This window comes from Haemorhous mexicanus, chromosome 6, assembly GCF_027477595.1.
Source record: "Haemorhous mexicanus isolate bHaeMex1 chromosome 6, bHaeMex1.pri, whole genome shotgun sequence".
Taxonomy (NCBI): Eukaryota; Metazoa; Chordata; class Aves; order Passeriformes; family Fringillidae; genus Haemorhous; species Haemorhous mexicanus.
Window position 1 is genome coordinate 3281499 of NC_082346.1, and position 18936 is coordinate 3300434.

At 41.3% G+C, this 18936-nt stretch overlaps 1 protein-coding gene across 6 annotated transcripts in view; it reads right to left on the reverse strand.

Annotated features, from left to right (window-relative positions):
• The window catches only part of NAV2 (neuron navigator 2), a 381930-nt gene that overhangs the window by 74389 nt on the left and 288605 nt on the right, over positions 1–18936 (reverse strand). For all 6 annotated transcript variants that reach the window (XM_059848310.1, XM_059848312.1, XM_059848309.1 and 3 more), the window contains one exon: positions 10151–10273. In XM_059848310.1, the coding sequence (XP_059704293.1) occupies positions 10151–10273 (123 nt within the window). The remainder of the gene's footprint in view (positions 1–10150; positions 10274–18936) is intronic.

Below are 18936 nucleotides of genomic sequence, written 5' to 3' on the forward strand. Positions count from 1 at the left end.
TGGATGGATGGATGGATGGATGGATGGAGCAGAAGTGGCGGAAGGAAGGATCTTATGTTGCAATGCAAGATGTGGCTATTGCCATCTGTTAGATGTGGGGCAGTTATCCTCTGTTCTTTGGGGCCACCTGTTAAAAACAAGTGGGACAGTTTTCTTTATCTCTTCCACAACCAATCCTCCCTCCAGAAAATACCCTCTGTCCATGGCCAGTGAGTGTCCCTGCATGGCTGATAAAATTACACCATCCCATGGGGAGATGCTCTGCCCAGGGGAGGAGCCAAGAATTCCTACCTGGATATGATCTGAGATATGGAACACCTCAGGCAGCCTTTTCCCACTGCATTCCCAGAGGAGCAGCTTTCTTTTTCACTGCATTCCCAGAAGACCAGGCCCATCTGCACCACCACTGGCCCTTCAGAAGAAAACTCCACCCTACTACAGGATCACTGCTCCAGGAGGACTGCAGCCACCATTTAATGGGACTGCTGCCAGCACCCTGACCAACAAGGTGTCGGGTCGTATTCTGACCCTGTCAGTGTTCTTTTGTATTACTGCATTTTTATTTTTATCCTTTTTTTTTTTTTTAAATCCTAATAAAGATGGATGGATGGCTGGATGGATGACTCCCATACCTTTGCCTGAAAGCCCCTTAATTCCAAAATTATAATAACTCGGAGGGAGGGGATTTACATTTTCCATTTCAAGAGAAAAAGGCTCCTGCCTTCCTTAGCAGACATCTGTCTTTTCAAACCAAGACAAAAAGAAAAGAGAGACAGAGAGACAAATTCCAGCAAAGCTCAGAAGAGCATGCATAAAGGAAAACACATGCATCTTACATTTGGACTCAGAATTCTGATATAATCTTCTAAAAAATACCATTACAGGAAACATTCATCTGCTAAAAAGGAAGCTTAGATCCTGGCTATTAACATTAATATTTCTATTACCATGGAAGCAAATACTAATAAACTATTGTTATAATCACAAGACAATACATAGCTGTACAGCAGGAGGAAAAACAAATAAAAATTGACATTTACAACTATGGACAACAAAGATAGACAAGCTAAGATCCAAAGGAGAATGTTTAGGTTTTCCAGTAATGCAATATTTAGTAATAAACACAATATTTGAAAAAATTCACCGGTCTAGAAATTTGCTTCACAGCCACAATGAGCTTCCAGGCTCTTCAAACAGCCCCAAACTGGGATTCTGCTTTGGGAGGCTGACAGCTGTCTGCTATTACTTTTATCTATTCAATCTCCAAATCCCAAACTCAGAGGTTACTGGTGTAGGTCAGTTGTGAGACTGTGTTGACTCTCTTGCCATTTGACATGGAAAACCAAACAACAAAGTCTGCTCTGTGTCAGCAAGCATTTCACATTCTTCGGTTTGTCATGCAAAGCACAAAGACCCTGATACAGTTCAAAATGCTCTTTGTATCTACAATCTTGTTTACCCTTGGAATACAAGCTTAATTTCCCACATGTCTAAAGTGTTTTGAAAGCCACTTCATACAACAGAAAAGACAGTGCTAATCTCTGGCAGGGGAACCAGGAATAGAGGGTTTCAGAAGAGCCTCCAAATCAGCAGTGAGATCAACTTTACACTTCTATACTTGGAGTGCGGGTGTGTGAAAGGAAGCATCTCTTCAGGAAAATCTAGTTCCAGTGGTGCAGGATCGTGGGTTTGCCATCCCCAGATAGAAATTATTCAGCTGCTTAAATCAGGCAGTTTTCCCTGTTTACACAGAATCAGCACCAACAATTCTGGAAGAGGCAAGGTCCCTTCACCTGTCCACACGCCCAGCGCAGCCTTCCAGGGAAGCACAAACTGTCTGCATGGGCAAAAAGAAAGGCCTGGCTTAGTCACTATGAGTTGCTCCCTTGAGGGCACCTCCCACCTTCCTTTACCTTTGTAGTGAACAGCAGCTGCTGGCCTAAATATTTTACTTAGATGCTACAGGAGAGATGCAAATATGCCTTAAAGCATAAAGGAATGCAGAATGAGAATCACAGCTGCAAAAGCAAGGGGCATGACACGATGGGAAAGGTTTCAACAAGAAATGCAGCTCCTAAAGCCCAGGTCCAGACTATCTCTTACATATGTTTACATCCAATCAAAACAGGCAGTTCTGAAGAGGATTAGAACTTGAGTGATAGCCAAGCATGTGAAGACTGTCCAATCAAATTCCTTTGGAGGGAAGTACTTCCAGGTGTAGGGTGTTTTGTTTGGTTGGTTTCAGTACTGAGTGGTAGAATTCTGAGAAGTGGCACCTTCTCATGTGAAGAATTCCTGAAAATGGCAAAGAACTGCTCTCATTGCCTTGTCAGCCTGTGGAGCTACTAAACCAGGTATTAGAGAATACCTGAATACCTGAGAAGAGAAGAACAGGATAATTCTTGGCTTCTTGAATGCACACAAGTCCATACTGCAGTAAAATCTGCTCTTTTTTCTTTTGTGGCCATGAATACACAAAGAAGGAACTGTCCCCAAGGAAAACCAATTCTGATTTTACAAAAAGTCCATTAGCTTCTAGGCATAAAACTGCTTCAGCAGCTAGCCCCCACAAGGCAATCATACATCTGCTATTTCTATATCACATGGTGTTTTGGAGCCTGGATGGAATTTTCTACATAAACACAATCTCAGCTGAAAAATTATCTACTTCCTTAAGTCATCCCCTCCTCAAAACTCTCTCTAGCCTTCCAACAGCTTCCAGCCTCACTCAGTTGGTTGTTGGAATCACACTCTTAGCTGCCATCATGCAATGAGTAAAATTAGATCAAGCCTAAGAAACAAACAAAATTTTCAAACCTATTTCCATTCCATTATGCCTCTCTGAACAAAATTAACACCACCAAATCCTGCAGAAGCACTGCCCAGAATACTTTGTCCAGTGTACCACATGTACACCCCCCAAAACAATGTGCAAAAAGAAACAGGAAAAACATTGTTACTGGGTCTGCTGAACAAATCCACACAGAGCTTGTGTTATGTAATGAAAATATTTGCTTCTAGACCTGAAGAAAACTTTACAAGAAGTCTGTCATCTTTCAGACCACTAAAACAGATCTGTCAAAGATCCTGCTTCCCTTGACTAACCTTGGCAGGTTTGTATGTAGAGTGTCCTTTTCTTCCTTTTGGTAATGCTCATTTTCAGGCCCCTGGTAGTTGTTTTGAACTACTATTTGTTGCTTAACTTTGCAATTACTTTATGGAATCCAAAACCACTTTGGATTGCAGCTTGTGAAAAGATTCCTTGGAAAATAAAAGTATATGGTATTGTGATTCTAATCAGCAGATCCCAGGGCCATAAACTTGAAAGAATCTTTGCAATGTGAATTTCCCCTGCTTCTGAGAGTCAGTTTTCAAGATAAATATGGGATCTTTCAAAGACAGAGAGATGGATATCTACAGGTACCAAGGTACAATTTGCATATTTAGAAGCAATAGCACTTTTTTCTAATTTAGTGATAAAATCCAAACAGAAGGTCAAACAGGGCAGGTTTTTTGCTGGACATGAATCATTTCACCAGTCCTGTGACTTTGCTGTTAAGCACTCTGGATGGGCATATATCCACAAACTGCAGTGACTCACAGCAGAGACACAGCGAGCAAGGAACGCTCAAAACCACTTTTTATCTATATTATCCTAAAAAAAATTAGAGAGTTTAAGTTATTTTTAGAAAATTATGCTTATTTAGTATACAGGATCCTTATACAGGGGTGTTTCACTGCCCCAGTAAGGAAAAGAATTGGGAAAAGTGGAGCTTGTAAGTTACCTTAATTGTAGCAACTTAATGCAAGTGCAACTGCCAGGATGCTGTGGAAATGAAAGAACTGTGAACTGATGGCATGTCATCTTCCAGGCAGAGTGGAAATAGTGTGGCAGCAACTTCCTCAGCTGAGACCTCCTGAGGTCTGCAGATGACTTCAATGGATGTAGTTACTCCTTCTCCTGACAGAAGGGACATCCTCCTCCCTCTGCCAACCCATTCACACAGAACTCCAGAGCAATCTCCCTGCAATTCCTTCCCAGAGAAACTCCACAAACACGTCAACACTCCTGAGAGAGCACTGCAGGGCAGGGAGATGCAGCAGGGGCAGGACATGATGGGAATTTCATTGTCATTACAAGGCAGGAATGTCTATTTCTACATATTATTACAGCAATTGGGTCCACCTGAAGCTTAAGATATGACCTAGTCATGTTCTAACAATTTAAGATGAAGACTATGCAGTCTATATATCTATAGATATCTATTCCAAAACCATTTTCTCTGGTTTGCCCCTTTTCTTATGGATTGTGGTAGCACTGCTAGAGCAGTAAACTCCAGCAATGATGAGATGGGGAGTGATGGAGTACTTCTGCTACACCCTCATTAAACTTCAGCTTCACTGTCTCAATTAAGAAGAAAAACTGAAGCCACAGTCAGGACTTTGAGCTGTCTTATCCTACCATAAGACTACATAAAGGATATATTAACAAAAATTTCCTTTTTCTTTTCCTTATATTATGAATTTTCCATTGTCTACAATAAATCGGCACAGAACCAAAAAAAAAAAAAAAAAAAAAAAAAGGAAATTTGGTGCAGTTTAAAGGAAATTTGATGCAACTTCTTAAGCAATATCCATCAGCACCATGACTGTAATTCAGCTTTCAGTGGAATCTGCCTCCTCCCAAAAGCAGTGACATCTTCTTTCCCCACTTTTCAAAACAGGCCAATATTTCCCCCGACATGATGACTTGCTTCAGCTTGCCTTCCAGCCCTTCTGAAGTGTGATCCAAATCCCCTTGGTTATGAAGGCAATCCAACAATCTCCCTCCACCACCAAGAACCAGCCCATCTTTTAGTAATCTCATCACTGTAGCAGTGATTGTAAATTGCAATTAGTGAATTTAAACATATGCCAGACAAAGGGGTTTACTCCACAAATGTGAAATACTGTCTACTACCTGAGCCAAGACATATAAATAACTTTAATCTGTTTTTTTTATAAAATGCAAAATAGCAGCAAAATACTACTCTTCAGCTATTTTTGAAAGCCATCATTTTTACCATTTGTACTGCACTTAAAGACATTCTTATTAATAGCAAAGTATGTGTGCTCTGCATGGAATGTCCTCTGGCTTTCTGTTTGGTTTCTGCTTCACTTCCAATTCTTCTTTCCTGTCCACCTCCTGCCCAGGGTCCACAGTCTCCCCTGGGAATATTCAAAGATCTTTCCAAAAGCAGGAAATACTTCTAAAATGCTGACTGCCAGGAAGCATCTTCAGCCACAAATCTGCCTAAGAGTTAATCTGAATGTGGACTTGTTTTTAACCAAGCTGTATTCATCAGATGTGATCAGGACACAGACACACTCTTGGAGAGCAAGCTCAGCACTGTTTTTACTGTTTTACCTACAGTCCATCAATGCTGTAGCTGCTGGAAGCACCAAGACAACACAATCCACTCTTGACAAGTCATGACAATCAGCAGCTGGGAAGAGCTTTCTATGCCTTTATGCAAAGCCAGGTAATGCATGCAACCTCAAACAGAACTGTAAAAGGGAAAGAGACAATTATGCTCAGCAGTAGGTTTTTAAGCACTTCATCACTGATGATTTTTAAAAGGTCATAGAGACACTTCCCTAATAGCATTAAAGTTACCCTTGACATGCTCACATTCAGAGGCTCCTGTCCCAGCCACAAGTTTCTGATAGATAAATCAGGTCTGAACTACCTCCTCTAAATAACAGATAAGCAACAACAGAAAGATTCATTCAGATCTAATTTACCTACACAGATTACAAACTCAAGTTTTATATATGAAGGCAAGGGCCAGATTTAGTCTCAGATGGAGCAGCTGTGTCTGACAATGAGAAATCAACTTAAATAACCAGATGGCACACACCATGTCCATATATACAGAATGGACAAAACAACAGGATATTGATTTCCAACCTTGGAAAAAAAAATAATCCCAAACTAAATTTAAAAAAAAAAAAATCACAAACAAAATAAAAAGGTATTTTAATGCCTTTTTTGATTTAAAATGCAAACTAAAATTATCTTGAAGTCAGAAAGTAAGCTCAGCTGTGTTGTGCAACAATTCCATTAACCTTGCAATCAAGCATTAAATTCAATGCCCTTGTTTGGATTTCCCTGCTGCAGGGGAAAATGTAAGGACTGTGCTTTACCTTACCAGAGCCAATGAGTGAAAGCCTCACAACTAAACTTCTACAACTAATAACATAAGAAACTAAAGTAGCTAGCATATTGCAAAAAATTCCTCTGATAACTTTTAAATGATTAACCTCATGCTCACAGGTTCACAGTCTTTCACACTTGTTCTCCCATGCATTCAATTAACATCTGCTTTGACCAAGTTAAATAGAACCTTAATATGTTTTCTGCATGTACCAATAAAGCAACTCAGCACCCCTGCCCACTGCCTCACAGAATTAAGAAAACAACTAGATACTGCACAGCTTTATTCAACTCCTTTTCCTTATGCCCATTTTCACCCCAGAAAACACCCTGAACTGAGATTAATTTTTTGTATAAACTGCACATCATGGTCACCCAGCAAGCAAAGAGAAGCTATTTTTAAATCAGTGCCCTACTGTTAGAAACCCCTCATCTCCTGCATCAGGTATTCTATTCTAAATAGAAAAGACTAAATCAAAGAAACACATCATAGTATCATCATAGTATCATCATAGTATCTGGGACCAAGGGTAATTTTTCTGCCATGCAGAGTCTTTATTGTGTGTAAAGTCTGTCCCCCTCCAGGTGAACTGAAAGGATGATTTCAAATGACAACCTAGGGATTGCACTTCAGTGGGTCACAGCCCCATTCTAGGTGTAATACATTTAAACACACAAATAATCCTTCTTGTCAAATGTTCCTAATTGGTGCCTGGTGTGTGGTGCCTTCAGGAAAAGAGTTCAGCAAACAAGAAGCATTGCAAGCACAGAAAACATTAGATGGGGGAAGGAACCAATGACAGGAATGTATCACTGGCTCTCCAGAAAAGCTCTTACTTAAACAACAACATACTTTATCTTAGACAAATGCTCAATTTTAAACAGATGCTTTTGCTACTGTGGCAATATTGGTTCAGAAGCCACAGCAGCAGAAGGGGATGACACTTGATTCATCTCAAGCTGCATCACCAGGTGGCAACACCCTCACCCACAGGACCAGCAGTGAGTGCTGGTTGGGTTTCAAGCTGCAAATTTCAGAAAGAGATATGAGCTCCTTGAAAAATCCAGGCATATTTTACACTGGAAAGCATATGTTGACCTGTAATTGAAACTGAGCTGGGATTCTCTGAGAGGTTTTAGCTCTTTTGTTTACATTTGACATCCTGCTGTTTGCTTATATCACAAGGATGCCAAAGCAGATTTAGCTCTAAATCTTGGCAGATTTAGATTTAGTTTGCTTAGAAAACAAGGCTAGATTCTCCATCACTTGTGTTTCCTTAGCAATATATGCATCACAATGAATAAAGTATCAGTAATATCAAGCTCAGTCATGTCCTGGGAATGACTTTGAGACAGCAAAAAGAAAAAAACCCCTTTAATTCAAAAACTGGTTTGAACGTGCACCTCAAAAGTAAATTTTTTTATACTTGGAGGCCCCTCATGTAAGAAAAAAGATATGGGTCACTTGCTGCATCAGCAGTGACAGTGATCAGGCTTTGGAAGGGAAAGAAGCAGCCATGTGCTGACCTCCTTAAAAGCAACAGTATTTAACCCATTTATATCAACATTAATAGAATATTTCACTGGGTTTCTTTGTGACTGCACTCTCATGATTTATGGACCTCCAGTCCTCTAATTCTTGACATTTGCCCTTGACTGTTCACATTGAATCACTGGAATTGGAGGACAATCAATGGACATGAGAAGAGAACTGGGTCCTTTCTATTTCAAACACTACTAAAACAGGAGTTCAACACTTTCTTGTGCTGCCTCCCATCCACAAAAACACTGGGGAGACTCCAGCAAAGCACTCAGGAGACACAAAACCAGCATTTCTCCCAACACCTCAGTGAACACAAAACCTAAAATACTCTGGTGTGAGAGCCTGAGACGAGAGATGTGGGACTCCAGGCAGCTCTTCAAAATGCTGTTTATTGTATACAGCAGCCCAGGGCCCTGGGTGACACCTACAGCTCTCAGCTCCAGCTACAGGCAAGCCTGAAGACCCTTTAGTTCTGGTTACAATGCATTATATATTTTTCTTTGCTGAGCATCTTAATCCATAACAACCAATCAGCATCATATATAACACCTTTACTATTACTTATAGCCTATCATAACCACCATCATTACCATATTATGGTCAATACTATCCAATCACATGACTTAGTATGTTACAGTTTAAGCTTAAAGTAGTTTTTCAGTTTTCTTGCAGTGGAAAACTCTTAGACCTTATTCCTGCTTGCCACATCAGCATGTCTGTTTGCCTATGGTATCTTTCTGCTTTTCCTAAGACCAATTTCTGCTTGATAAAAACATCTTTTTTGTTTGTGGCCAATGTATCCCTTGCTCTAGTCATAAAACCTCCTTCCAGCTTGACTTAGCCTTTGCTTTCTTAGTTGTCCAGTGTGGTGTTACATGTCAGTTAAATGCTATGCTCTGTCTCACCCCTCGAAAATGTAGGGTTTGTCCCCAGCCTGTGATCCTCCCCTGGAGTATCAGGTATCTGTAATCCCATTGGTCCAAATCTTATTCTGCACCCACTTTGAATCTCCCTGTCAAGCTGCGGGGGGAGACCACAGATTCTCCCCTGGCCCCTTCTCTCCCTGGCCTCTCCCCCTCTCCCACAGAAACCATGCTGCTCCTGGGGCTGGGACCCCCAATAAACCCTCATCTGATTAGCACCCTCAGAAGCAGCATGGAGTCTCCTTGCCTGCCTGCTGCTACCAGTGAACATACAGCATATGGGGCCTGTTGCTCTGATTTTTTAAGATTTTCTAAGCCTTCTGATGTTGGCATTCCTGTAGCAAACTTTCTCACACACTTTCTGTAAATAACTCATTGTTTTGCATTCCTTTGTGGAGGAGGAGAAATTTGATGGACTGTTGGTTTGTGCAGTGTCATTGGAGAGGTGACACTGTCACCCTCCAATCCACTGTCACTTTTAGAAAACTATAAATGTTGGAGTCAGAAAATAAACTTTCCTTTTCTTCTTCACCTTGAGAACAGCAGTGTGTGCTTGTGTACTTTCATGTCCTATAGTGACAGGGGGGCCCCCAGGGACTCCCTGGCCTCCCCCGAAACCAACTGCATCAGTCCAGCAATTGTCAATTTGGACATCTATTGTTCTTCTGTATCAAAACTTGCTTCTTATTCCGTTCTCAGGTTCTACATTCCGAGAGCCTTCTACCAAGAACACATATCTGTGAAACTTTCCTGTCAAACTTTCATCCTTCCCAGCAGTCCAGGGAAATTCACACCCAAGGTGTTGAGTGCCTGGACTGCCAGGGGTGTGTAGCCCCTACTGCTGTAGTGTGTATTTATACTTTGTAATACTTTGAAGTAGTTCGGTTTTTGTATCCCCGTATTTTTCCCAAATAGTTTATCCCAGATTGTACCCCCTTCCCTTTACCTATGTAATCCCTCTCCCTTGATGAGATCATCCCCAAATCTCCACCCTGGCTCTCTGTCAATCACTCAGCATCCCATCCCCTCCATCTAGAAGCTTCGGTCCAAGACCTTGAGCGATTAGCCAGAGGCCAGGGGTCAGCCCCATGAGACTTGTTTTATACGCTGTCCTAAGTGTCTATCCCTTAGTGCCCACCCCTTTGGGTCATTTATTGGTTGGTAAAATGTTACCTACTTTTGGTTTCCTTCTCCCTTTAAATGTAACCTTGGCACAACTCCCGGGGCTCTCGGCAGGAGAGAGCCTGAGCTCCTGAATAAAACCTTGGATTAACCCCTGCTAAGAGTTGGCCCTTTCTTCCACCCACGTCTCTGGTGTCTCCTCTGCTGCAAAGGTGACTGGCCCTGCTGCCCTCAGCACCCTTGGGGCACAAGAAAGTGTCTCCCCACAGCCGGCCGTGTCGGGGTTGTCCCCCGGTGTCTGCCGACTCGGGGCTGGCAGGGGGTTCCTGCGAGGCTCCCAGGGGGACAGAGACACCCACGCCTTACCTGTCGGCGTCGCCGAGCCTCAGGGCGGTGCCGCGCTGCAGCGTCTCGCGCACCGTGGCCATGCCGTCGGGCAGCCGGTTCAGCCGCCGCGTGTACAGCCCCAGCCCGCCGTCCGTCAGGTACCTGGCAACGAAACGCCGTGCTCAGTGTCACAGGAACAGCTCACACATCGCCCATTTTTAAGTTAAGGATGTTACACGAGGTTAAAAGCAAGCAAAACGTCGTTCTTGATTACATCGGAGGTATCCTCCATTTGCATGCTCCCTTACACCTTGTGGGCTCTCTCATCACCAAGACTTGAATTTCAACATAAATGTGATAAAGGATGCTTAAAGAAAACCTAACTTTCATTAAGCGTGGTGGTTTTTTCCTCACTCGGGGTCACCATTTGTGATGGTGTTTGCAGGGGTCCCAGGAGGAGAGAAGAGATGAGAAAGTTGACTCCATGTTCAGAAGGCTGATTTATTATTTTATGATATATATTATATTAAAACTATACTAAAAGAATAGAAGAAAGGATTTCATCAGAAGGCTAGCTAAGAATAGAAAAGGAATGAATAACAAAGGTTTGTCTCTGACTGAGACAGTCTGGACAGCTGGACTGGGATTGGCCATTAATTAGAAACAAACACATGAGACCAATCCCAGACCCACCTGTTGCATTCCACAGCAGCAGATAATCATTGTTTACATTTTGTTCCTGAGGCCTCTCAGCTTCTCAGGAGGAAAAATCCCAAAGAAAGGATTTTTCATAAAACATGTTGGTGACAATTAAGGATGCCAATATGGAAGTAATTAAATATTTGTGAGTGCTGTCATTCATGATCCCTTCTTGCCCAAAATATACATGGTTTGTACCACCCTGAATTTTTCTGCATGGGCTAAAACACAATCAAAATTTCAAAACTTTTACAAGTTATGCACAAAAATCACATTGACTTAATCCCTAGATTTTGTCAATGAACAATAAACTTTAAGTATTCCACAACTTACAGAAATCATCATGGATGAAAAGTTTTTTGCAGCCTTCTTAGGCAATAATAATTGCCAGCTGTACACATGACACCTCAGAAATTGCTAAGATAGCATATTTCTTACCTTCTGGTTTAGACAAAGGAAAAACTAATGTTAAATTGAACAGAGATCGTGGGCAGTGAATTAATGTTAAATTCAACAGAGATGGCATGAAGCGAGCCCTGTGTTACCACCATCAGTTCATCAGCTCCTGCAGGTGTAGGTGAGCAGCACTGGCAGCTGAGTGAGGATTTTCACACACCTGAGACTGAAACAGCTCCAACAACCCTGGCACTAGGGTCGCTGTTTCCAGCAGCCTGCTGGACAAGCACCACAGCCCACAGAGACAGGAGCTGACAGGACTGTGTCTCCTCAATCTCTTAGCAAATTGACAGCAGACCACAGAATAATATCCAGATACTCAGGACACCTTCCTCTGGCTTAAGAAAGCACACAGTTTTCTCTCTGATACACAGCAGGAAAGAAGAGATGCTCCCATGCTCCGAGCTGCAGGCAGCAGTGTCTCTGCTGGCAAGATCTCACTGTGCACATGCATTTTACCCAACCCAAATCTGATTCCTACATTTATAAATTCTCATTTATAAAAATGGGATGGTGAGCAGTTGGGAAGCCTTGTCTAATCTGCTGATCAGCAATGCAGTTCAGTGTGTAAATCTGTACAGAGCCATCCCAGCAGCAGCCCAGGAGTCTCTGTAGAGTCTAACAAAAAGGCTGCCAAGCCCATCAAGTCAGACACAGGACTATTCCCCATGCAGCAAATCTGTGGGGATTCTCCCAACTCATAAACAAAGACTGCAAAAAGCACGAGGAGAAATTGCACTGCAGCAGGTAGAATTTGCCTTAGGTTTGGCATTCTAACTTGTGTTTGACAGTTTATAAATATTTTATCATGGAAGAATATGTTTTTTCCTTAAGCTACTAAAAAAGGGGAAGAAGAGAAAAATGGCTGCAGACCATAGCGTTATACAAACATGCAAAGAGTATTTTGCAAAAACATCTGATGTACATGCACTAATTGGTTTACTGCAGCTACTTGTCTGCACACGAAACAAGTTTCTGTATGAATACTCTTTGCACGTGTGCTGGAAAATGCAGCTCCTGGCTTTGCTGTCAGATTCCTGGCATGTTGGTCCTTTGATAAAAAAGATCTGTTACAGCTGAAATAGATTGATTTTCATACCTATCACTCAGAACATGTGGAAATTAATGTAGTACTCCTAAGAGTTAGCCATGCTGAAATCAAAGCCTTTTCACCAGAATCAGCGTATTTCACCTTCTACACAGAAGCCCAGCAAGCTAAAAGATTAGAGTAACACTGCAGTAGCTTAAATTGAAACTGGATTCAAACACTGATAAATCTCACATGAGCCAATGGAAGCAGGATGGCTTCAGCACCTCTGACACATAGATCTTGACACTTTTCTAAACAAGTCCATGTGAAAAAGCACAGCCATAAACAATGACTTTTACCCCCATACCAATAAGACAAGTTTCTTACATGCCAGAACAACACAGGATAGACTTCTGTGTTTTGAAACAGGCTTGTGTAATCACAGTTTGAAAGCTTTATATCTTATTTTTATTTCACACAATATCCTCTCTACCCAGGAATGTTTAATTTGGAAAAGATGCCAAAACCAATGATGCCTGAAGTCTTGCATGCAACAGCAAGGTGAAGGAAGAAGGAAAAGCACTAGCCTCTGAAGTCTGTGGAGAAAAACACATTTAAAATAAATACACTTTAAAATAAATGAAAAAAACCCCTTGTAATTATCCATTGGTTAGCACAGAGGAGATCCCAAGCTCCTGGTGCCATAAACCTCCAGCCATTGCTTTAATTTCCTTCCTCTCCACCCCTTCAAACTTCACCTCTCTTGGCTTTAAGAAACTATCTTGCCTTATGAATACATTATTATTGCTGCAGATTTTTGCTTTATGGGAAAGAAGACTATAATGAAGGCACATTTTCCTAAAAAAAAATTAAAAAAAAAATTCCAATGTTTTACTCAGTGGGAAACAAGACCAAGGAAATATTATCCTGGATATAGCTGTAACAGGTACTGAGAGTTATTGGAATTTATTGTCCTATCACATCCACACAATGTGGAACCCAAGAATATTGGCCTCTCCTCTACAATGACACATTGCAGTTCAAACAACTGTACTAGACCTAAGTGTAATTTACCTAACTTTTCATATTAAAAATCATCACAAAATTTACACTAAAAGCCTTGCTAGCTTCATGACTGCTAAGAATTCTGCAAGCACATTCAGAGAAAAGCAAACAGGACTTAGAAGTATTCTTTTACCTGCCCCAAAAAAAGAGAAAATTTAAATATATTAGCTAGGGAAAAGCATAAAATCCAGATTCTGACTTTTATACAGATAGGTAATTTGTACAAAAAATTTAATCTCACAGATGCTTTATGAATGGTATCAACAGCCAGGAAGGACTGACTGCCTTTAATGAAGCTCAGTATAATAATATTTAATAAATGGACAGTGAAACAGTGATGAGTTTGGTTAAAAGGAGTTTCTGATCTTTCCAGGAATTAATGTACAAATTGTCATCACTACAGCTTCGCTCTTCATCAGCAAGGGAAAAAAACCCCACCAAATTTCTGCCAATATGAAAAGACTCAGGTTAAACAAGAGCAGTATTATGCATTTCTAACATACAATAAGGACTTCTAGCCCACTTTCTAGGTGACATTTTTTCCTGTTAGAAAGTGGCTCCCTGCCCTGCATTACAGGCATAAAGTAATTTACTTTGGACAACCTGGACCTTTAAGCTTCTCTTTTCTTTAGCCAAATACACCCTTTCTGTGCCTCTCAAATTTTGAGTGCTGTAACAAGCCCTTCCAAGTGTAATATTTTCAGGGTATTTCTGATGCTGAAGTGATTTATCCCCCTTTCCTGAAAGGCACACTGAGGAAACAGGAATGGGGCATGCCAAGGATCAGCAAAATCCAGTGGTCTGAATCACTTGACTCCTGTCTGCACTCCCTACTCACTGACATATGCAACCAGCCAACAGCACACTTACTTTTATGGTCAGACAACTCTACCACTTCATATATATTCATTTCACTCCTTAATGCATGAATATGAATTTTCCAAGTTTGAAAATAAACAGCCAAGGGAAAAGCATTCTATATTTAAGGATTAGGAAGAGAAGGAGCAGCAGGTAAATCAGCAACACATAACAGATGAGGCAAGCCTACCCTGACCTGCTCTGGATGCTGTAGCTCCATAATCCCAATCCCACAAGCAGGAGAACAGCAACATGCCTGAAATGGGACCTGACTCTGGCAGCTCAGGTGCTCCTGCCCTCATCTTGGTGCTTTGGATTACAGGCTGGTGTGGAAGAAGCTGCCCAGGTGTCTCCTGAGCAGAGGACTTGCCCAGCAACCCAAGAGCTTGAAACTTTAATAATCAAAAAGCTTGAGGGAATTATTTCATTTATCAACATCGGCTTTGACATGAGGAAATGTTCTCTTATTGATGTAGCAGTAACACTGTTATCCTTAATGCTTTCCTTTAAATCTCCATTTTCACCAGGCTTCATCTGTCTCATCATTACAGTCAGTTAAACCAGATCAAGAGGCTTAATGAGCTTTGAGTATCAAAGAACAACTCTGACTTTGCCAGTGCTAAAAATCCACAGCAGAGAATTCCCCAGTGCTGTTTCTGAAATACACTGAATGGGATCAAAACCATCCTGTTACTGCAACCACGAATATCTCCTAAATCTGACTTGAAAAGAAATGCTACCCTAACAGCTGGATGATGACAACTGCAAATTTCTCAGTTTAGTATCAATCTGATCTGCATTTTTCTTCGTAACACTGGCATTAGACCATATGGGCTTTTCCCATGTTTATATCCCCCAAAGTCTTTCCAATCACTATTCTTGCCTGAGGTTGAATCAGTACTCAGTAAGTACTCCACCTCTCTACCAAAGGGTTGGACACAGACACTGTCTACAACCCTGGGGTTGGTTTAAATTCCATTATTGATCCCTGTGAATTTCAACAAGAACATTCAAGAACAGGATTAGGTCCTGAGCTTTCAGGTAGGGACTCCAATATAATGCCTAAATGCCTAATATGAGACCAAATATTACAGCTCAGATTCACAGAAAGGCAAACCTATTGCCTTTTAATAAAAGGCATTTAATAAAATTGAATTTAATAATTCTCATTTAATAAAATTGAATTTATATTTAAGGTAGCCTATAATTTATAAATTAATATACTTTTACCTATAATCAGTAACTATTTATAATTAACAAACTAATGAATGAACTATGAATTTTGCAGATGCTTAACCCAAACATGGAGTAAGACCTGAACAAATTACCTGCAGACTCAAAAATCCTAATCAGTGCTGGAAAGGAGGAGACACCCATTCCACCAACAGGTAAGACAGGAAAAATGAGAATATGCAAAACTTAATAAGTATATATTAGTTTCGTAGTTTATTTAGAGAAACCTCTCACGTGCAAATCACTAACAGCATAAATGGTGCTGCTTATTCAGTCTAGAAGCAAAACAAGTTCAGCTCATTAACTACTTAATGCTCAGACCTTTTTCCATGAGGAAAAAAACCAAAAGAGAAATCTACAGAAATAAGTGGTTTCTGTGAAATCAACACTCTTCTGTCTGGAGATGTATTAAAGCTGCCTGCCACATAAGCCCTTCAGCAGCCATCAAATAACAATTTTTGGGCACCACTGTCCAAGGCTAATTTTTTTTCTGTGTCTTCTTAGCTTCACACAGTCTGCATGCAAGGAATTCCAAGGACAGTGCAGCCTTGTAAGGGAGTTGGGAGCCTGCTGCTCCTCCACACCCATCCCCACACCCAGAACAACAGCTTCTGACAGAGCTTTTGAAGAAACCAGTTTCCTGTGGAATGAGCAGTCTCAGATACACATAGTCAAAGAGAAGCTGTCAATACTTAAAAGAATATTGGACTGGAAGGATGTCTCTCTCATATGGCTGCAGCCAGTCCTGTTCCAGAGGAGACTCTCCAGTGCATGATCCTCTTTCCAACACTCACTCCATCCGTCAGCCAAGGGCACCTGCACCACAAATTCACCTTCACCTCAAGGAGGAGGCCTGCTTCACCACGGCTTTTAAAGCTCCTTTTGAAATCTAGTCAGCCCAGACAGACTGGGCTGGAGTAAGACTGGAAAACAAGACAAGAGGTCAAATCCTTTCAGGTGTGCAAATGCCACTCTGGACCCCAGGGAAACACTGGTGGAAACTCACACCCACCAAGCACCAGAAGGATCAAGCAGCTGAAGCCCCACCAGAACCAGGCAATTGTTCAATGGGGCTTTGCACGTGCCAATTTTGATTTCAATGCCTAAATCTTTCTCAGAGTCCATTTCAATGAAAATCATAGAACTAAGCTATAGAATAAGTGATCCATTTTTCACCACCCTCTTCAATTCTGTTCAGGAGAGGAATGACCTGTGACCAAACAGGATTAAGGAGGGGGTGCAGCTTCTCCAGAGGTTCTCAGCAGCGTCAACAGCAGAGCAAGAGTAACTCCACATCGACTTTGGATTATTCCTCTTACCCACTCTTCCCCTGCAGATGATCCACATCAACACAGTGGGAATGACTGCATCCCCCTCTACTGGCAAGCCCCAGACTGGGACCCTATTTTGTCCCTTAGAAGCTGTCCCTTCACTCAGATTACAACCACCTGTTGGCACTGATGCAGCAGTTCCAACACTGCTGAGGTGTTTCTTACAGAAAAAAGCCCACAATGGGATAACTGCTATTAAATGGTATTTTGGTAATTGTTAACAGTAGGTCAGTGTGTAGAAGTAAACAAAAATACAAAACACCACGACTATTGTATTCATTTTATTGATTAACACTATGTATGACCTAATATGGGTATTTTACCATTATACTGAAAAAAACCCTGATGTATAAGGTCATAGGCCTACATTGTCTTCCTGTGCTGAATCACACTGCAAGAAAGGTTCTGTGAGAGCATGTGATCTGAAATATCACTTGAGATAAATTATAAACATTGTCTTATTGATGAAGCTGACACAAGAACTACTCCTGAAGTGAGTGCAATATTTAATACTTAAAACACTATACAAAATTAATATTGAATATGCTTGTGCAATGTCATACTCATGCATCCTGCAAAGAACTGCAATTACAGTTCTTGGAATAAGAATACTATCCTTATTTAAACATCTGCCATAATTTTTTCCTTTCATTTTTACAGCACCAAGTCATCTCTGACTTCAGTTGTAATCTTGCTTGCTATAAAGTCAGAAGTTAATGTTTCCTTATTCCTTTTCATGAAAGTCAAACTTTTGAGTTTGCTTGCCCGACCCCTTCATTATTAGTGTTAATTATCCATTTACCATATATAGATATTAGTCTGCAATGTGGAAAAGATCACAATGTAGAAATAGTCAGCCCTAGCAAGATGAAAGGCAGTTCAAATAAACACTCTGCTCAAACACAGAAGAAAAATAACATAAACCTCCTAATGAGTCTTAGTCATGTTGAAGTGCTAGAGCCATAAAAGGAATGCAGTTTCACTCATCCACTGCATTTAGAGAAAAACTTATCACTAAAACCATATCATTTAAAGAGCAGCGTCCAGTAAATGACTAACACACTGTAACCCAAAGTGTACAGAAAAAATACAGTGGTAATAACTATGGGAAGAAATAGGTCAGAAAAGCCTAGGGAAAGAGCATTGAACCAATGCACAGGGCACCCAAATTCTTACTCAGACCAAGATTAGACCAGGCACCCCTCATTTCCAGCCAGCCACGAGTTACCTGGAGCAGGAACCACTCCTGCTGCAGACAGCCTAGAAGGAAAGGGTTTCTCTCACTTGCTGTTACCAACAACAAATTCTCATTAGCAGCAAACTGCAGAGTCCTCCTCCTCCTGTGAAACCTCAGCCCCAGGGGAGGTCTGTTATACCACCTGTGACCCTGACATCTAAAGAAAATGCGTCACTGTCTGACTTTTAAATATGACAAAACCACGGAACAGCTGCAAGAATCCTACAAATACCAACTACACTTCAACATTCAGTGAAATCAATCCTCAACTTCAGCTCTTTTTTGCCTCCCAACAGATGTAACTCCAAAATGTAAGCCTACTTCAGAACTCAGCTTCAATGATGGTTGTGGTCCATGAAGGGCACAACGCTTCTGGGTGAGTTTGAGACCTGAGCAGCAGCAGGGGCAAAGTCTGAGTCCCCAGCCCAAAGTGGTCTGCTCTCCCTTTTAGCATCCTTCAAGCATGTTCCAAATTCAACTGCTTCCAGTGCTTGTAAAACAATCCCCAGGGAGCATAAAGGTTTGAATAAACAAGAAGCAATCGTAACCCTATGAGAATTGTGCATGCAAACACATTAAAAGGTTATGGAAACAGAGATGTGGAAGGGGAATATATCACCACCAAATCATCAAATATGGGAAGATTAATAAAATAGTAAAATGTATCCTCCCAACAATAACCACTGCACCCACAGGAGGTGGCTGCAAGGAGAATTTTAGCACAGTGCCCTCACCATTGTTAGAACACAGCAGGAACAGCCCTGCTTCTGCAAAAACTGATTCTGACAAAGGTGTGTTTGCAGACCCCAAGCAATTTCCTGAGAAATCTTGTGACCAGCACTAATCAGTATATCCACGCTGTTAATTCTGCACAGAAAGCTGCACACTTCAGGTAATGAAAACAGGGACAGCAGAG